The sequence below is a fragment of the Mustela lutreola genome, chromosome 13 (genome assembly GCF_030435805.1).
Source record: "Mustela lutreola isolate mMusLut2 chromosome 13, mMusLut2.pri, whole genome shotgun sequence".
NCBI lineage: Eukaryota > Metazoa > Chordata > Mammalia > Carnivora > Mustelidae > Mustela > Mustela lutreola.
Genome location: NC_081302.1, coordinates 72369855 through 72391368, shown reverse-complemented (window position 1 = coordinate 72391368; position 21514 = coordinate 72369855). Strand labels below are relative to the sequence as shown.

The 21514-nt window shown below is 41.3% G+C and overlaps 1 protein-coding gene and 1 pseudogene across 7 annotated transcripts in view; one reads left to right on the top strand and one right to left on the bottom strand.

Moving 5' to 3' along the window:
• FRY (FRY microtubule binding protein) overlaps positions 1 to 21514 on the top strand; it is a 437325-nt gene that overhangs the window by 345408 nt on the left and 70403 nt on the right. For all 7 annotated transcript variants that reach the window (XM_059144289.1, XM_059144291.1, XM_059144290.1 and 4 more), the window contains 7 exons: positions 376 to 475; positions 752 to 923; positions 7088 to 7344; positions 7818 to 7964; positions 9385 to 9553; positions 10738 to 10828; positions 16994 to 17076. In XM_059144289.1, coding sequence (XP_059000272.1) covers positions 376 to 475; positions 752 to 923; positions 7088 to 7344; positions 7818 to 7964; positions 9385 to 9553; positions 10738 to 10828; positions 16994 to 17076 — 1019 coding nt within the window. The remainder of the gene's footprint in view (positions 1 to 375; positions 476 to 751; positions 924 to 7087; positions 7345 to 7817; positions 7965 to 9384; positions 9554 to 10737; positions 10829 to 16993; positions 17077 to 21514) is intronic.
• On the bottom strand, positions 1043 to 1385 carry LOC131814089 (large ribosomal subunit protein eL33-like; annotated as a pseudogene).

Here is a 21514-nt window from a genome sequence, read left to right as displayed (position 1 = left end):
AGATGGATTGAATGAAAATATTAAATCTGTGAGCTACTGAGAAATATAAACATATCATCTTCTGTTCTTTCTATTTTTATTTGGTTTTCATTAAAATCTATTTACATTAGATAGGTATTTCTGTGTTCAATTATCCCAGTGCAACAATATTCAATTTTAAACAAAAATAGAGCTATCTCTCTTCTCCTAATAAACAGCAAAAGAATGGGGGGAGGGGAATGGCCAAGTGGGAAAATGGGCATGAAAATGTCATTAGTAAGTGTGACTGAGGTCAGTCTCTCTCTAGAATTTTGAGAGGTAATGATTTATCACGATGACTAACCAGGCTGTCTTATAAACTGTGGTTTGTTTTTTTGTTTTTGTTTTCTGTTTTAGGAACTATCCCTTCGACATAGTGACATTGTTAAACCTTGTTCTATTCAAGGCCTCTGACACCAATAGAGAGATCTATGAAATCGCCACGCAGCTCATGCAGGCATGTATCATCTACTTACACAGAAACTTCAGAGAGAGGGTGGTTGATACCCGGACGGCTGCTGATTGCTGTGCATCGCTGGTGGGGATATAGTAGCAGTGAGAAGACCGTGACATAACCTTCTCTAAGCACGGGAACTAACTGATGCTTTACCTTTAATACCATATGATGCATTTATTACTGTTGTTACTATGAAGCTTGATGAAACATAAATCCTCCTGAGACTGCCAGCCAATGTTTTTTCATGCCATTTCTCACTTTCCTACCTCTCTCTAGATCCTTGAAGCCAAGCTTTTTGTGTACTCAAAGAAAGTTGCTGAACAGAGACCTGGCAGTATTCTCTATGGAACACATGGCCCATTGCCACCCCTGTATAGTGTGTCACTAGCGCTCCTGTCATGTGAACTGGCCAGGATGTACCCTGAGCTCACGCTTCCACTCTTCTCAGGTACCATGCAAGGACACATGTGATCATTTCTGCACAAAGTTATCTCCCCTTTACTTTATTTTACTTTATTTTATTAAGAGAACAAATCTGCATTTTTATTTATTTACTTTTCAGCAAGTTTAAATCCCTGAGGGGTACATTGTCACATGGATTCTGTGTCTGGCAGCCTTAGCAGGAAGGTTGCTTCAGAATTTGGACCGAACTGTGTGGCTGTTTCCATGAGGCCGAGTTACCTTTCCCCAGATTACTCTGGTTTTATTGGGTTTACCACTAGGATTCACTGTGTTGTTCCTTGGTTTGTACACATAAGAGTATCTCCTGTCTAGAGAGAATTTAGTTTCATCTCAAGCATAAACATCCTCAACTGGGAGAAGAGCTGTGTGTTCCTTCTGGTTCCGGAGACCCCTGTTATAGCCAGCAAAAATGGAAAATGGCCTTGGACCACAGGCTTCGAGAGAACATTTGTTTTTTTAGGAGTCCTGTTACCAGCAGGCTTCCACAAGCTTCAAAATAGTGGAAAGAGATCAGGGAGGCTGGAATCTTCCTTTTTCAAGTCAGTATCATTTTGGAGTCATATTATTGATATTAAATTCATAGATCATATTGCTTTGGACTAACTCCACTTACATATAAAAGTCAATTCTGGAATACATTTAAATATTTAAAAATGTGTTTATCTAAAATAGCATAGGTTTATCTAATATAAATAGGACAAATGCAGAGATGCTCAGATTTAGTCATAAACCTTCTAAATAACTTACATGTGTAAAATTTCCCAAATAAGTTAAATATGTGTGGCATAATTTCTAATACATATGAATCACCACAAGTTGGTCTTCGTGGTGTTGGGGATGGTGTTTTATACCTTGTTTGTTGCTACATACATAGGTTGTTGAGAGTTCAGATTTTTAGCACATCTTTACAAGTAGTCTTTGTGAGTAATTTTTGTAAAAAAATCACCTTTAAGGAATTACATTTGTTGATTTAAGTTCCTGCCTGAGGAGCACCATGCTAAGGGGCTGATTTTGGTCTCTGTTGGTCCTCTTTTTCCATCTGTGTTATCAGGATCTCCATCCACATCCTCTTCCATCCCCCCACCCCACCCCACCCCTGCCCAACATCCTCTGCTTACAGTCCTCAACCCTGCAATCCACCCACTACTCAAAACCAAATATACACAGCACTTCTCCACTAAAACTTCTCTGCTCAGCTGTCCTAAAAATAACTGCTGATAAGTTTCCATCCATTGAGTGGTCTATATTAGGCACTTTATGTATACTTCATTTATCATTTCATTTCTGCAACCCCACAAGTAATGGTTAGAAATGAGGCTCCGGGTTTGACAGCCTGGGTTCATCCCTGGCCCTGCCATTTGCTGGCTGTTTAACCTTGGGCAAGTCATGGAACCTCTAAATTCCATGTCCTTATTGGCAGTAATAACTACTTCAGAGGGTGCAAGGATTAAAACAAGCTGATAAACCCAAGCAGTTCGCTTAGTGCTGGCTTGGAATCACCACCACCACCACCACCACCATCACCACCACCACCACCATCACCACCACCATAATCACTCTTCCTATTTTACAGATGAGATGCTAAGGCTTAGGGATATTAAATAATAGGAACTCTTTCACCAATAATAAAAAAAAAAAAACCTCCCCTTCTTCCAAACTTGCTTTCCACCTTTTCATCCAAGAACCTTCTACTCCCATCTCACTTGATCTTTTACATGCCACGCCCTTTTGTCCATCCTTGCTTCTGTGCATGCTTCCCTTTTCCAGAAATGGCCCTTCTCTCCTTCTCCCTAATTCCAGTCTTCCTGAAGACCTAACTGAAAATCTGGGGTGCCTGGGTGGCTCAGTCATTTAAGTATCCAACTCTTGGTTTCTGCTCAGATCATGATCTCAGGGTCATGAAATAAAGCCCTGAGTCAGGCTCTGTGCTCAGAGGGGAGTCTGCTTAAGATTATCTCCCTCTTCCCCATCAAATAAGTTAATTGGGAAAAAAAAAAAAAAAAAAAAGACAATACCCAGGGTGCCTGGGTGGCTCAGTTGGAAGGACATGCAACTCTTGATCTTCAAGTCAAGCCCCATGTTGGTTGTAGAGATTACTGAAATAAATAAACTTTTTAAAAAGTCGGGGAGCACCTGGGTGGCTCAGTCAGTTAAGCATCCAATCCTTGGTTTTGGCTCAGGTCATGATCTTAAGGTTGTGAGCTCAAGCCACATGTCATACTCTGCGCTCAGCCCAGAGTCTGCTTGAGTTTCTCTCTCTCCCTCTCCCTTTGCCCTCCCACCTCTCTAAAATAAATAAATATATCTTATTTAAAAAAAAAAAAAAAAGACTTAATTGAACATATGCTTCTGCTGTGAAAACCTCTCCATCTATCTGCAACAGAATTAGTCATATCCTTGTCCCATACCTAAAACAGTGGGGGGATTCCAGAAAAGACTTCCTGATAAACTAGTTCACATCAACCAACATTTGAGAGCCACCTCTGTGCCAAGTGCTGTGCTTAGATTATAGGAACACAGATGTGAATAGAACAGTCTCTTTTACATCAGTGGGTCATAATCTGGGAATAAGTAAAGATATGCAGTCATATGGTTTGATAACAGAGAAGCAGGTGCAATTATAAAAAAAAAAAAAAAAAAAGGCACGTTCTGTGTATGAGATAGAAGACAACAATTATTGGGCCAAGAATATCAGGCAAGACCTCCTAGAGAAGTTGGTGTCTGAGCTGCAGTTGGAAAGAGGAATAGACATTTGCAAAGCAGGCAACTAACTGACATTAGAGTTGGTAAGTAGATAGGTATTACAGACCAAGGAAATAGCACATGGATTGACTTAGAGGTAGAAAACATGCTGCATTCCAGAGATGATGTAGTGTTCGGTTTGGCTACTACAACATGCAGGAATGGGAGAAAGCTAGAGATGATCACAGGCAGACAGAGAGGCAGAAGTCAAGTTTTGGAAGGCTTTGCATTGTACCATAAGCAGTTTGTGGGACAGTGACTGCTAGGTGCTCCTTGAAACCCCTCAGAGCCCTGGGAACAGGGAGAGCCTCCACCAAGCTGCTTGGGTTCTGAAAGCCAGTGAAAGCCACTGGCCAGTTTAAAATAAGAGAGGGGGACAAGAGAGCAAAATGCACTTTAGAAAGACTAACTGTCTGAGGGATGGATGAAAGAGTATCCATTTAGACCACATATATTGTGGTCTAAAGAGAGAGGATCAGTTGAGGAACAATGACAGTGGTCCACAGAGGAAACTATGAAGGCCTGAACTAAGACAGCCCCATGAGAATAGAAAGGGGAGACCAGAGTCAAGTGCTTCCAGGCAGGGTATACAGAAGGAAGTCCCTGGTACGATATGTGGGAGGTAAGGCGTGATAACCCCACCTCGAGAGCCAGGCCAGGGAGAAGGGGAGGCTAAGGACAAAACAGAGATCATGAACGCTGCTTGGGTTATTGAGGGTAGGTGTCTGTCAGACATCCCTATGTGGAGACAGACCAGTGTCAAGGGAAGGCCAAAAGTAGGACTCATGGAAGAATAGAAGATAGAACCAAGGCAACAGATGAGATCATGAGTGAAGTGAGCACTGAGGGAAAGAACGCACTCAGACCCCCAGCTTTTGAGGACTGCGCCCAGAAAGAGTGAGGGAACAGACAGGGATGGAGACCCATCCAGAGAGGAAAGAGAACACCTAGAAGGTGGGCATCATGGAAACCTAGAGAAGAAAGGATATTGGAGGAGTGAGTGAGCAGTCTACAGCCTTGAATGGATCAGAGAGATCCCAGGAGTTAAGATCTAAACATTACCGTCTGGACCTCACAATTCACAATTACTGTTAACTGTCAGTAGTTTCTGCAGAGAAAGAGCAGCAGAAGCCACATCTCAGTGGCGTTGCTGAGAAAGCAGGAAAAAGGGAAGAGGGAGTGACAGTGGAATTTGAAGAGTCTGAGGGTGAATGGGATTTGAGCTTATTTTTTGCCCAAGAGGGAACAGCTGTAACGGGCCGGACAAATCCAGGAAGAGGCGGTAAATAGTACAGCAAGTTTAAGAAAAACAGAAGCTCATACAATGAGTGACATGTTCAATCTAAGTTTTTCTTCAAGAATTGACTGTAGGGCTATTTTGATTTATGAAGAATAACTTTTTAAAAATAACATGGAAAAAGGACATTATAGAGATTTTCTAGCTCTTGTTTTCCCTGCTTCTACTATTAAAAACCCTGTGGTGAGATTTTTATTGCCTATACTGTCAGATGAGTTAATTCCTTGGAAGTTGCCAAACGGGTTGCACAGGTCATTCCCAGAGGAGCCAGAAACTGTACTGAGCAGCCCACCGACGTCCTCTCACTTGCCTCCTTACCCTTCTGAAGGACCTCTACAATCCTGGCCCTCATTAGGGTGCCTCCCCCCCACACACATCGGTTGGACCTTGGGCCTGACAGACAAGATGTAATAAACATCATAGATAAGCAAATCATGTGATGTGTTAGAAGGTAATCATTGCCTCAAAAAGACTAGAGGTTTTATGGCACTGTTAAAAAATGTATTTTTAATAGTGGTTGTCCCTCCTATTGGAAGGATTTATTCCCCTCCAAATTCCCTATCCTTTTCTAGCAGAGTTAAAATAGTTCTTTTGCTATCACATGCCCTGAATCCATGTAACCAGAAGGCTTTTCCCTCACCGAACCCATATAGCACTCAGTTTGTTCCTCTCCGTGTCCTTTGTCACTTGCCACCTCGCCCCAGAGTTACCTCTCAACATATTTTGCCTCAGACTCTCCTCCTCAGGGACATGAACTGAACCTTGAGTCCTTGCTGGCTCTGTCGTGCCCAGCACAGTGGCTTGCCCCTAGAAAAGGCCCCATGTATTGAACAAATACAGGTTCTGGGATCTGAAGGATCTGGATATATGTTGTAAAAGTTCATCGTATCAGTCATCACATCCATAAAGTTTAGAAATTAAGTCAATTTTGACATTTTGAACTACATGGAACATCACAGCTTTACTCTGATTATTGTGGTCCAGAATTAAATAGATTGATAGTCTTCAAGATTAAAAAAAAAATGATAATTGTAATTTTAGGAAAAGGGCCAAATCAATTAAAGCTACTGTTTCAAGGATCTAGTGGATTATGTTTGTATAATTCCTGGCATCTGTGTTGTTCTACTGTTTAGCGGCCAAGAGCTCTCTGAAGGAGATTACATGCCACGCTGGGTAATCTCAAGGGCATCAAACCGTGCTTTCGGAGTTCCCTTAGAACAAAACCGTTTCCTCTCTTGATGTTAGAAATAAAAGATTACAGGCAGCTTGCCGCCCATAGGTAATGCTGTGCTTTTATTTCTAAGGAAAGCTTATTCAGATCACAACATTAAATGCTGCTGGCCGTGAAACAAGGCATAAATGCTATCACAGAAAATCATGGTGAACTCACTGGGCTGGATGTCCAGTTTTACCCTTCTGATTCCTGTGTTTCATAAAATGATGTGCAGCACAGAGCCTGCAGCTGCCACATAGCTGGCAGTTTTCAAGTCCATTCCGTGAGCATGAGTCCACACATTGGAGGTTCAGTGACTTCTCAGTTTCACAAGAAAGAACTCATGGAGGACACTTGGTAAACTATCAGAAGAGTGGAAAGATAATGGTCCTTGTCATAACAGTCCCAACCACTGCTTATTAAGAGCCTCCTGGGTGCCCAGCGCTGTGCTCAGCATGCAATATACCTGATGATCCTCTCTCCTGATCCTCACAGTGGCCCATTCTACAGATGAGGAAACTGAGGAACAGAGAGGTTAAATAACTAACACAGAATTTCCTGTGTGGAGGAGCTGGGATCTAATCACATGTCCTTCTGATTCTGGGCCCCATGTTTTGTCCGCCCTGATGCCCCTCTTCCATGGTAGTGGATTAGAATTCACGAAGCCTCACACCTCACTCCACCGTGACCAAGCCCGTGCTTCTCCTGCTGTGCTCTCTGACCACCCTCCGCAGAGCACCAGATGTAGCTGGAAGATTCCGAGGCCTTGGGGAGCTACTGTATATGAAAATGCTTTTTTGTACACTGACGTCACTGTTTGATCTGGCAGTTGGTGTAAATAGCTCCGTTTTATTTGACGAGCTAACGCACGGCTCTGTGTCCCTGCCCTTCTCTTTAGAGGTCAGCCAGCGGTTCCCCACGACACACCCAAACGGGCGTCAGATCATGCTCACCTACCTGCTTCCTTGGCTGCACAACATCGAGCTGGTGGACAGCAGGCTCCTGCTCCCAGGCTCAAGCCCCAGCAGCCCAGATGATGACGTCAAGGACCGGGAAGGGGAAGTGACTGCTTCCCATGGCCTGAGAGGGAGTGGCTGGGGCTCCCCAGAAGCTACGTCACTGGTCCTGAATAACCTCATGTACATGACAGCCAAGGTAAACTCCGAGGATCCCTGCCTCAGGAACACGGCTCTGCCGTCCAGGAAACCCCTGGGTTACTCAAAACCTGTGCTGCGCAGTCAGGGCAAGTGGCACTTACCATTCAGAATCTCACGAGCAGGTCCTGGACCGTGGTGTGGGTTGCACAGCCATGTGAATGTACTTCGTGTTGCTGAACCGTATGCTTAAAAAGGGCAAACTTTATGTTATGGGCATTTTATCACAATTATTAAAATTAATAAAAATAATAACACGAACATATTAAAAATCATGACAGTAAGTATGTACATGAGTGATTGGATGCATGATAAGTTGCTGAAAAATGGCATCTCCCTGAGGAATGGCCCTGTCTCCCCTTCTTAGGATTTTGACATGGTCATGACCCTTACGACGACTTTTAACCAAACATTTTGCATCCTGCCGTTTTTCCCACATGTCTCCCGGGCCGGTTTTTCTCTTGTGTGTTACAGTACGGAGATGAAGTTCCTGGGCCAGAAATGGAAAATGCTTGGAATGCTTTAGCCAACAATGAGAAATGGAGCAACAACCTGAGGGTCACCTTGCAGTTCCTGATCAGCCTGTGTGGGGTTAGCAGTGACACGCTTCTCTTGCCCTATGTAAGTGGCCCTCGGACTGTCAGGAGTCTCTGCTCCTTTCGGTTGTATCTGCAGCTGCGGGTGAGAATGTGCTTTTGACTTTAAGTAAAATGGAGATATTGAGTTTGTCAGTCAAGCTACTCTCCCAGGAGCTCATCTGCATATTACTGAGGGTGTCCTTCCCCCTGAGAAGCAGGCTGCAATATCCTAGGGACACCTGTCATCCTCTTTCTAAGCCTTTGGATACAGAAACTTGTGAATTAAGGGGTGGATATTTTCCTAACAGTTACTAAAAGCTGCCTTCTGTAAACAGTAGACCGAATATGTAGGAGAAACTCAGTAACACATTAATTATGACTAATATAAATGTTCGGTATTTCCATCTTGATGCTCTTAAAATGGAATAAAAAGGGAGAGTATCTAGGTGTTTCTCTTCAAATGTAGGTGTTAGGAGAGATGAACAGAGAGGAATCTTCCTGAGATACGTGATATTTAGTGTTTGTATTTAAAGGTGATCTGATCAATAAAACAATAGCATTTTTAAAACCCTAACTCACATGTGCAACTGATGAAGCATCAAAAACTAATGATGTACTGGGGCGCCTGGGTGGCTCAGTGGGTTAAGCCGCTGCCTTCGGCTCGGGTCATGGTCTCAGGGTCCTGGGATTGAGTCCCGAATCGGGCTCTCTGCTCAGCAGGGAGCCTGCTTCCCTCTCTCTCTCTCTCTCTGCCTGCCTCTCCATCTACTTGTGATTTCTCTCTGTCAAATAAATAAATAAAATCTTAAAAAAAAAAACCACTAATGATGCACTATGTGTTGGCTAATTGAATTTAAATTAAAAAAAAATTTTTTTAAATAAAATAAATTAGAACCTAACTCAGTTGGCATTTGTGTGCTGTTGGTTCTTGTGAGAGATTTTCTGCCTGCCTGCTCTTTTGAACCACCTAAGCCCTACTGTGGCTTCCAGGCCTCAGGTTGGACCGCGAGGGCCACAATAATGCAAAGCTTTAATCCAAACTTACTTTAAAAAAATTTAAAACCCTACAGGTAGCTAAAATACCATGGTTTTCATGGGAGTAGAGAATAGCAGAGACTGGGTTCCTTATTTAAACAAAAATAACTAGCAGTGTTCCCCCATGGTTTGTATGAATAAACTACTTTCTAGATAAGGCCTTAGCCAGCAAGTTTTCAGCTGAGAGAGAATTCATGTGCCCTAAAGGTAACTTTTGTAAACGTGGCCATTAGGGAAGATAAGGCCTTTAACGTGTACTCCTGTCAAACAGGCATGTGAAGAGAGGTGAATTTTAATCCAGACACTGGAGACCATGGAGCCAAGCTATGAGGGTGGGGAGGACATGTTCGTGGAGAGGAACTGGTAACATTTAGCATGCTTGTGGGCGAGGCTCTGGAAGATATCCCTCGTGTTCTGTTTCTTCTCAGATTAAAAAGGTGGCAATCTACTTGTGCCGTAACAACACTATTCAGACCATGGAAGAGCTTCTTTTTGAGCTGCAGCAGACGGAGCCGGTGAATCCCATTGTCCAGCACTGTGACAACCCGCCCTTCTACCGCTTTACAGCCAGCAGCAAGGCCTCCGCAGCGGCCTCTGGTAGGGGAAGTGCAGCAGGGTGGACATCTTGTCTTAGATCTCTGGGGTTTTCTGTATGGAGAGCACTGAAGGGATGAAAGTATATGTGTGTGCCACTTTTCCCTTATTCCTGTGTAAACTTTCACTTCAGAGATGGCTTCAGGGGCACCTGGGCGCTCAATTGGTTAAGCATCTGCCTTCAGCTCAGGTCATGATCCCGGAGTCTCAGGATCAAGTCCTCATTCAGGCTTCCTGAATGAGGGAGTCTGCTTCTCCTTCTCCCTCTGCCCACCCCCTGCTCGTGCCTGCATGTGTGTGTTCTCTCTATTTCTCTCTCACTCTCTCTCAAATAAATAAAATCTTAAAAAGGATGGTTTCAAAATAGCTGAGACTTGTTAAGGGCCTCATCAATTTAATGAAATTATTTTGTAAGGGTGACCAGCAGTCAGTGACCCAGGACTGGTAAGCCATGGAGCTTTGTACTTCAGGCTGATCCCTGGCAGGACATGGCAATCACTCAGGAATCTCCTTTATGGACCCTCCTTCTTATATCTATGGAATTTTCTTGGCTAATGGTTGCCCAGAGTTAACTAAAATGCCCCTCAACAATATTATACCTTTCAATAAATCAGCTTCTCAGCATCATTTTATGAAATATATAATGTCGTCCTCAAGTTCCTTGAAGCAGGCTTCCCTTTGACTTTTTTAATATAATAACTGCCTCCAAACCTCTCTTCTCCCCCCTGGTCTCTCATCCCCTCTATTTGCCCTGTGCCTGCTGCCAGAGCATGTTCCCGCAGGGAAGCAGTAGCCCAGGGATCAGAAGCTCTAGGTACTTGGACTTGCTTCACTAACATTAGTTTAATAACTCCTGGACCCAGAAATACTAAAGCAGCTAGCAGCAGGGTCAGCCACTATAAATAAGCTCATTACCTAAGTGGTCAGGAAGAAAGTGTTTCAAGAATGTTGTAGCCTCACTTTATAAAAGAGTTGAGGAATTTGGTTTGATCCTAACAGATGTCTGGGATTCTCCCATTTCAGTGGTGAGGGCTTGGAAGATTCTTTAGAATGTCTGAGATTATACAGAAGATGTAAGGAGTCTTTCAAACATGAGATTTTGTTAGAAATCCTTCACTGTAATTACTTGAGAACCGGGCTTAACCCTTCCCCCCCCCCACCACATTTTTTTCTAATCCTACCTACAGGAACCACCTCCAGCAGCAACACGGTGGTTGCCGGCCAAGACAGTTTCCCAGATGCTGAGGAGACCAAGATATTGAAAGAATCTGATGAGAGGTTGGTGCACTAATTTGGCTTAATATCCGGTATGACTTTCAGCAATAGACTACACAAAGGCATCAGTAAGAGTTTGTGGTGTTTCATAAATTACACACACACACACACACACACACACACACACACACACATTGTTCTTAGCTTTTAGAAACACAAACTGACTCTGATTCTGCTCTGTATATCCTTAAAGATGATTTCTCCCTGAGAAAAGCCAGAGAAGAGAGAGATTAAGAGGGATGTCATTCTGGTGGTCGAAACCCACTTACCACAGAGCTTACTAAAAACCACTCGTTCTGTTAGTGGGCAAAGACCATCTGGAATTAGAGGGAATTTCCATGTGAAATTCTAAGATCTGATTATGGACTGATTACTTAGAGATTGAGTAGTTGTCTTGAGGTGAGTTCTATGAATGTCATCATTTTTATTACATCTCGACATGGTCAAATTTGGTTAACCAACAACGCTGCCTTTTCCTGCTAAAAGAAGCCTCTAGTCCCTTCACATTAGCTCTTTTATGGCATTTCTCTTGCCCCTTTTCACTGCTTAGAGGCTAACTCATAAATAAGTAAAATCTGCATCACCATTTCCTGCGGTTAATTGTGAAGAACAGAGAAACAAACAAAAAGAAATAAATAGGACTCAAAAAATAAAACTTAGATGGGGTGCCTGGGTGGTTCAGTAGGTTAAGCATCTGACTCTTATTTTCAACTCAGGTCATGACTTCAGGGTCCTGAGATCCAGCCCTGTGTTGGGCTCCGTGCCCCATGGGGAGTCTGCTTAAGTATTTTCACTCTTTCTCTCCCTCTACCCCCCCAGTCTGTGCCCTAAATAAATAAATATATTTTTAAAATCTTTAAAAATAAAAACTACTTTTACTTTTAAATAAATATAATGATTTATATTTATTTATATGTTTATTAATTATTATGTTAATGTATTATAATATTATATAATAAATATATGAATTATATTATATATAGTCATTTATAATAATAAATTATTGTATTTATTATATATTATATATACATATTTATTATTATATATATTTATTCTCATGGGTGTTGAAAACTCTTTAGGCTGACCATTTTCTAATGAAAACTCCCGAGGAGCCCTTTCACTTAAGAAATCAGTAATAAGGGGGTGCCTGGGTGGCTCAGACGGTTAGGTGTCTGTCTTCACCTCAGGTCATGATCCCAGGTGTTCTGGGATTGGGTCTCATATCCGGCTCCCTGTTCAACGGAGAATCTGCTTCTCCCTCTGCCCCCACTCCCCACTCACTTGCTCTCTCTTGTGTGTACGCGTGCATGCACAAAAATAAATTTTTAAAAATCCAAAGAAATTAGTAACAAGGATGAGATACTCATAGAAATTCATAATGGAGAAAATTCATAGATCCAATAATAGAAATAATTCAGTCAAGCCATAATGCTTCCAGATGCTTCATGACCATCCTCAGGATTTCATCCTGCATGAGAATATGGTGGGGGCTGCAGGTGGAAGGGTATATGATGTAAGATGGTCTGCCTTTGGAGTTTTGAAGGCTCATTTCCAATTCAGGGAGGCCCTTATCACACTCCTCAGTGCCTCCATACCTGGGTTGCTGCGCTGCCTTAATTCCAGTGGTCAATCACAGGAGCTTTCCTTCAGGCAAAAAGCCCAAACCCAGTGAGTCATGAGCACAGACCTGGCCCTGTGCAGATCACTAATAAAGTCCTTCCTTTTTTTCTTGGAAATGAGTAAAGGTTTTCACACTTCCCACATCAATGACAATACATGATGATTAACTAACATGTTTTTAGTCCATATTTATTATCACCTTCTTTGGAAAATTTCCTCATGGTAAATAATCACATTATGTCTCTAAAGAGATTTCTACTTCCTACCTGGAGTGTAACATTCTTTTTCATTTATTGTCTAGACTGAATTTTCCAATCTTCATTTTATTTAGGGTAGAAACATGATGAATGTCTATATATTAACATCTTACTACAAAGGCCCCTTAAGGACCAGAGTCCTGAATGTCCTGCCCAAGTTTTTAGTGGTGGCCCTTGAAATTAAGAAGCCAATCATCTCTCTAATATTGAGACCAGAGAACACCTCGAATAGAAGCTTTCTTTTTTAACTCTTGCTGTTTTTCTCTCTCACCACATCTCTGTTGGCCATTGGAAAGCCTGACACATTTATGTACCCATACTTTTTATACATATACATATATATCTGGTCCTTTCATAATGGCTATATCTATTTAATCTATAGCTTTACTGATCATATTTAAGTAAATATAAATATGATCATACATATATGACTATTCTATCCCAAAGGATACCATTATTCCATTGATCCTATACTCCATCTGCACGATTTCTCTAATACATTCTCTATTTTCTACTTATTACTCTTCCTTCTTGTAGACTCTTTCATGTTGATTTGTAGGTACTTGTACACATGCTTGTCTCAACCACTAGATTTTCATTCTTGGAAAACAAACCATATATCTCATACAAATATTGCTATCCTTAATAATTAGCCTATAACGCTATACACAGAAGGGATTCTATAATGTTTATTCAGTATGTGAATGAAAATGGGAGAAATCTCATAGCCCCAGAGATAAGTTGTCCAAACACCATCTGGCCCCTCTTTCTCCCTCCCTCCTGCTAACCCCATTACAGAAGAGTTACTTACTCTGTTCTTTACAGTCCTTGTAGACAAAGACTCTACAGATACAATTGGTCAGAAATACTGACCAGACTGCTGTGTTACTCAACTCCTGGGGGTATTAGTCCCCAAAATACATGATTGGGCTCCAGGGGGCACCATGGAGTTGTGCAAAGAAGCAGGCCTGATGCCATGTTTTTTTCCCAGCTAGATGAATGGTCCTTTGATGTATTTCGGTAATATTTAATATTATCATGTCTACTACTAAAGTTCAGATTAATATAAGGGTAAAAGAATAAGGGCCAAGCTAAGAGAAGAGTAAGAAAGTTGTGTCAAAATTCCTCAAATGCTCACTAAGGAAAACTACTAAAAGTTAATATTAACTGAACCTTGAGTTCTTCAAGAGCCAAAGTAAAAAATAACACAGTGAATTTTATAACTTTCAGTGTGTAAAAATAAACAAAACAATTCATTGGAGGCTACTAACAGAAACTACCCTAAATTCCTATTATTCTAAAGACTTTATTTGAAGAGAGAGCAAGAGAGAGAGAAAGAGTATAAGCTGGGGGAGGGGCAGAGGGAGAGGGAGAAGCAGGCTTCCCACTGAGCAGGGAGCCTGATGAGGCAGGACTCTCCCCGGCCTTGGGATTATGACCTGAGCCGAACACAGATACTTAACCAACTGAGCCACCCAGGCACCCCGAAACTACCCTAAAATCAAAGAAGGATTTATCGTGTTGAATTTTTTTTTTTTATTAAACAACAAAGCTAACACATTTTTTATTAAAATAGCTATGATAGCAGTTTGTAAAATATGCAGAACCATAAGTATTTTTAATGTATCAACCCTTAATAAATCCTTATTTGATAAATTTATAGTTCCATGAAAGGATTTTTCACAGTAAGCCAAAGCAATAAGCTTCAAATTTATAAATTTCTGGTGATCTCTGTTGATACAGGGATAGAAATTAATAATCTACAAAAAGTTGCCTAAGTATTACTTTGAGCTAAATCAGCAAGTTAAAATTTAGAGAAACATTTTGTCCGCCTGGTTTTTCTCTTATATTCATGATATATTTCTTAAGACATGTACCTTTGATGTTAAAGGGTATTTGGTCTACTTAATCCTTGAAATTTTTCTAAAGCCCAGACCGAAATTGTTTTCTTCAAGCCAGGAAAGCAAAGGAAAATAACAGATTTTAGGAGACAGTTTTTACTTTTTTGTTGTTGTTGTTGCCAAGCTTATACTTTGCTACACTATGGTTTTGACCTTCTCCAGACTAAAGAGAACAGTCTGGAAGGGGCTTGTTGCCCTTGTTCATCTTGGCTTCATAACCTCTGCCTTATCCTCTTTTATGTGCATCTCAAAGGAAAAGAGAAGAGCTGCCATCCATTCTATAATTCTTTCTTGCCTGACCCTTCCAGAGTGCCATTATAAAGCTAGCAAATACTGTTTATGGTTCATGAGCTCTGTCCCATGGACGTCTCCAGATGTGGAATTCCTTTCCCCCGAGTATGTTTATTGCTGAATGGGCTCTGCCTACACTGTTTTTAATTTTATATTTGTCAGCACAAATATGATTAAAGAATGTCTTCGGAAGGTAATAGGTTGGTCACTTTTCTAATTCCGTAAGTTCAGTCTGATGTAGACAGACTAAGCAGATGTTCTAGCTGCTCTGTTATACGGATTCACAAAGCAGTAGCCCAAAAGATATGACAATAATGCTTGAAATACAGAGTTTTTATGGAAAAGATGGCTGCATCAGTTGCAGCCAACATCGAAGAGGTCAGTAAAACCAAAATCAAACATGGACGGAACTGGAGGAGATTGTGCTGAGTGAAATAAGTCAAGCAGAGAGAGTCAACTATCATATGGTTTCACTTACTTGTGGAGCATAAAGAATAACACGGAGGACATTGGGTGATGGAGAGGAGAAGGGAGTTGGGGGAAATTGGAGAGGGACAGGAACCACAAGAGACTGTGGACTCTGAGAAACAAACTGAGGTTTTGGAGGGGAGGGGGGTGAAGGGACAGGTAAGCCTGGTGGTGGGTATTTAGGAGGGCACATATTGCATGGAGCACTGGATGTGGTGCATAAACAATGAATCTTGGAACACTGAAAAAATAAAATTTTAAAAAAGTGAACAAAACTAAATTTAAAAAAAAAGAAACAACCGAAGTCGTTATAGTCCATTACATTTCTGTGCTCAGCAAATCTAAGTCACTGATGTTCTGAGGTTAAACACTGGGACAAGGTAGGTGTCTTAATGGCACTTGAGGACTTTTTCCTAAAGCATCTCTTTCTCTCCATTGACTGGAGGATAGATACAACCCTGCATTCCCCAGTGTTATAGAGAGAAATAGAGTATTGATCTGTTGTCAATTAAGGCAGAACACCAGTAATGAAGGGGACCACACCTGCTCTAGTTTGAATTTTCCAGATATTTCTAGATAACCTTAGTTCTTTGCTTTGACTACATATATATTAAGTAGATAAAACCTGTTCATCATTTGATATAAAATAAATATAAAATTTTATCATCACTTCCCCTCAGTCACCCCCTTGCCCTACGTTGTAGGCCTGTGGATGACAAAAATGCTATTGATTTGAAAGCCTTTGGTTCCCTGAAGAGAGAAGGCAAGGCATTCTAGAAATTCAAGGTAGAGATATAATAACTAATCCCTTAGGGCTGGATGTCTCACAGTGTGGGAAACGTTCTTGTGTTATTTCTTCTGATTGCCACAACAACCCCCATGAAGTAAATGGTGAAGTATTCTTCTTCCTTTTTGGCAGGTGGAGACATAGGGTCCCCAGGGAGATACAGGACTTGGCCAAGGTCACAGAGCTAGTGAGGGAGAGCTCAGCCCTAAAGTCACCTGTTCATCTTCTCAGAGGCACATGGCTCTCAAAGCACCCTCCTCCTGCCACCTTTCTGTGGTTGACAAGTTGTATAACCTTTCTCATCCCGTTTCCTCACATAGGACCTTTTCCTGAAAACCTTTAGATCATTTTAAGGGAAACTGTAAAGCTGATAAAGCCCAGGGTTTGTTAGGAAACCATTTTTATATATTCCCAATTCTATCTGTTTTAACTTAATCAGTCAGTCATTACTTACCTTACCTGCCTTACGCCAGGTTACCGTGTGAATAGGGATTTAAATTATGATTTAAATAGGTATAAAATTATTCAGTGTCATTTCCATTTTATTTCTATCAAATGTTATATTCTGGCTCAATCCAAATATTAACCTTAAAATACGTATCTTATGAAGGCTTGAACCCGTGAATCTGAGCAAGGGTGACCACACTGACCCTCTCAAGGAAAACAAAATGCTTGAGGTACAATTTTTACAGTACTCTTTGAGGAAAAGCATCATTGGAACTCACTGCCAAAAAACTCAATCACTGAATAATAGTATGTATTTATGAGTAACTGCACACACACACACACACACACACACACACACACGTGTCAGCATTTCCAATGATTGTTCTTGTATTTCAAGGTTTAGTAACGTCATCAGAGCCCACACCCGCCTAGAGTCAAGATACAGCAATAGTTCTGGAGGATCGTATGATGAAGATAAAAGTAAGTGCCAGCAGGTTGTTCAGACGGAATACAGGTGGCTGGGGAGTGGAAAATGAGCATTTTGATTATTCTTGTTCTAATTACTGAAAAGAGACCCATAAATATTAAGTAACCACAAAATCCAACTCTGCAGGTGAGCACAGAGTCAGCATCTTAAAAGTCAAAGGAAGCCATGCAGTGAACAAATCAAAATTAGAAAACGTCGAACTACGGCCCAAATCTGTATTTTTATATGTGTGGCATTTTTCCTTGGTGATGCAGTTGGAGAGAGCCTAGTAAGAAATTGTCCCACTAGAGAACAGATACTGCATTTCAGGTTTTCGACCTGTCTTAAGAGTGGATTTGACCTTTAAGCTCTGTGAGTCAGCTCGCCCAGGGGAGGATCTGTTTTCACATTGAATCTCTCTCCATGGCATAGTCTCAATAGCCAAGGGAAGACCTCATTAAACTGGGAGATGTAACTGTCACAGGAATTTCTTCATACCCTGGGAAGGTGGGAACACCAAAAAGGTCAATGCATTCATTTATTTTGTTTAAGCCCTGGACAGCTTCTGTGGATACCGAGCAGGTAAAGGGTAGCGCTTGGTCACAAGTGCTGCAGAAATTCTGGAATCAAAGAATGCTCCCTGGGACGTTTTGCTATGCTTACGAAATCAGTAAACTATCCGGTGGGATTTATGTGTCTCTTTTGGTGGAAATTTTAAGAATGGTGGTATTTCATGAACTAGGTTCATTTGTCAAAGCACAGGGCCTCTGTAGCTATTGTTCTGATTTGTTTTGTTTTTATGGAAAATGTGTAGAGTGCGTAAGGGCTACAAAGTTGTAATGACACTGTGTTTCAGCTGTCCTGACTCTCCTTCTTAATGCATAGTCAGGCATCTCCAGCATTGAAATGACCAATGGAAAGGATAGCTAAAATCCATATATAATTGCCATACTCTAACATAGGTAGTTTCAACTGTGCCCCTATATAACTTCTTACTGTCAGTCTGAGATAAAATAAAGTCCTTTGTACTTTCTTTTCTTCTGTGCCCTATCAGGGGGACCGTACTCACCAAACACTGAGTATTTGAAATCTCAGGGGCACCAACCATCAGTTTAGGATGGGACTAGATTGTACAAATGAGGAGAGTAGTAGCTGAGAAATGGAGAGCTATTCATTCAGGAAAAGTCTGGTTGCTATACAATAATAACTCAGAATTTGAGGACAAAAAAAATTGCATCATGAAAAGGTGAAACAGGGGCACCTGAGTGGCTCAGTGGGTTAAAGCCTCTGCCTTTGGCTCAGGTCATGATCTCAGGGTCCTGGGATCAAGCTCCACATCAGGCTCTCTGCTTAGCAGGGAGCCTGCTTCCCCCTCTCTCTCTGCCTGCCTCTCTGCCTACTTGTGGTCTCTGTCTGTCAAATAAATAAAATCTTTATAAAAAAGAAAGAAAGAAAGAAAGAAAGAAAGAAAGAAAGAAAGAAAGAAAGGAAGGAAGGAAAAGAAAAGAAAAGGTGAAGCAGTCAAATTCTGCCCCCCGCCCCTGCCAGAATGTGACAAGCATAACAAAACCTAAATCTATGACAGTGGGTTTTACATCAGGAATATTGTTGTCTTTGCCAGTTGATTCCTTCGAACTGTATCTCTTTGCTCTGGGTCCAGGACATAGCATGTGATAGAAACGCTATAATAAAGTAATTTCAGTCATTTTAAAAAATACATAAATAGTGAATTTCAGAGGCTAATTATAGTAAAATTAGATAATTGTGTCATTACACAAACTTGCATCACTGGTTTTAGGGACAAAAAGAAAAAGTAGTAGAAATATTTGTGAAGAGGAAAAAAAAAAACTGTGGTGAATAGTTGTGAAAGCTTTGAAGTTGTAAAAGTTGTGCATGCTTTCATCATGGTCTCTATTTCACCTAGAATGTTGTTTTTACAAACTTGTTGTATGGTATAAAATAAGCAGCATTTTAATGGGAAAATTGGGGTACAGAATTTGAGTTCAGTTGAGTCGTCTGTAATAATAACCTTGACGTGGTGGCAGTTACTGGCCAGAGAAGTTTCAGTTCATAGCATGTCATTTGGGGACTGAGAGCTTCTATTTTAAATTATTCATATAAGAGGAAATGAAATCAAGTGACTCAAACCATATTCTCATCACAGAAAAACCCAGAAAATATCTGCTAAGCTGGTTTTCTAGATGTTTAAGCAATAGAACTTAACTCTGGCTGTCTGGAAGGGGCAGCACGTCTACTAGGGCACAAATCCCCTTGGGACTTTGGTACCTGGGTCCTCCCTGGTGTTATTTTTGGTTCTAGCTACACAGTGAGGGAAATGGCCTGTGCCATAAGAAAAGCAAAGATTGGTAGGCTCAACTTCAAAACGTTATAGCCACACATCTGGTTATGTGAAGGGCCATTGTTTTCTCCCTGAATTCCTGGGAGGATCATTAGAGATAGAAAGAGTAAGAAGGAATCAGGAGAAACCTAGTGCCCCAGGGCTTCAGAATCTGGGTTTACCCAGGTGGAAGGACTGTGTGCAGCCTCCTGAGCATATTTCCTATTATTTAAAAAAAATAAAAAATAAAAAAAATAAAAACCCTTGAGTAAAATAGACAAAAAACAGATTAAGACACAGATCTATAAAAATCTTCCTACCAGTATGATGTAAGCTTTTTTAGAACTACTTAAAATATCTGCATTATTCTCTAAGCCATGTGCTAGTGTACTTAACCCTATAATAAGGATACAACTAGTTGAGCTGGATAGCAGGTGAGGCCTAATAGGCCAACAGTAGAAAACCAGTTTCAGTCCAACTTATTCCTAATCTAACAATCCAGTACATTTTTGCCGGTCAGGTGTGTATCTGAGAACATCATCGAAACAAAGAAAAGTATACCCTTTCCTAACAGAAATCTGACAAGTTTCTTTTTTTCTTAATTCTTTGATATTCCTTCCATTTCTGCTCTCCTTTTAAGTTTTATTATAGAGTAGCTGATTACTTAGAAGTACATTTTGCAATGAGCTTATCCTAGACACTCAGTCAAAACGTGCATTTGCTGAAAGTGAAACATTCTGTCGGTAATTTACTGGGAGGTCTGAGAAGATTGTCATACATGCTTTACATTTCTCCTGGGCTAAAGCCACTGTGGCCAAGATGGACGGCATGGAATTTATAGGGTTCCAGTTGCTTGATTTTCGGAGTGTCAGTACGACCTAACGCTTCGAGGCAAATCCTGAACTTGCCCTTGGAAAACTCCCTTCCCTGACATCCCAGAAGTGGGCTGTGTCCTCATCACTGCCCTTGCCCCATGCCTCAGTTTTCACGATGGGAAGACACCCCCTCCACTGGTTCTGTTAACCGCTAAGGACAGAGTTCTATGTAGTACAGCAGCCTTGAAGCTGTCATCTCTCACTGCCTTTCAAGATCGCAGCCAAGAAAAGCTACATATAATAGAATTTGCTTAAAGATGATCTAATACACCCTTCTTCTTAATACACTACAATCTGAGTTGTAGGACAGAGCAAGCTTGTCTGAAGACATGTACCTGGCCCATATCATGGGCCCCCCAGTGGAACTGCTTGTCTTAATGCCGCTGGCCTCTACTGAGACCATTGTTAAGAAGGAGCTCCATGATGAGTCTGGCTAGAGGTTTATTAACTTGGTTGATCTTTTCACAGAACCATCTCCTGGTGTCATTGATGTGTTGTATTTGTTTTTAGTTTCTGTAACATTTATTTCTGCTCTAATTTTATTATTTTCTTCTTTCTGGTGGATTGGGGTTTGTTCTTTTTCTAGCTCCTTTAGGTGTAAGGTTAGGCTGTTTTCAAACTCATTGCTGTATTTACTTTAAAGATAGAGTTGAGGAAGGTCTTTCATTCAAAAACTATTTGTTGATTCCCTACTACTGTCAGATACTGTTCAAGGTATTAGGGAAACAACAATAAACAAAATAAAGTCTTCACTGTTGTGGAGCTCATATGAGAGTCAGAAGAGGGACCCAGTGCCTATGAATGGGTGAACTGTGCCAGGAAGGAAAACTAAAGCAGGGTGAGAGGTTAGAAAGTGATTGGAGTGGGAGGTAGATTTTAAATAGAGTGCTCCTGGGTCAGAGACCTGTGTGAGGTAAAGGAGCCACAGGCTCTCCAGGTAAAGGCACTGCAGCTAATGGGAATGCTAGATGGGAAGGCCCTGAAGTTTGATGGTGTCTCGTGTGATCACAGAGCAGCAAGAAAGCCAGAATGACTGAGGTGGTGTGAGCGAGGAGGATAGTGGGAGGAGATGAGCCAAGAGAGTAATAGACCTCGTAAGGCCTTAAAGGCCATGGTGTAGAGTTTGAAACTTCATTTTGAGTGGAAAGGGGAGCCACTGGAGAGTGTCAAGCAGATAGAGAGAGATGGGAGTGAACTTCTGTTTCCAAAAGATTGCTCTGTCTGCTCAGTAGTAAACAG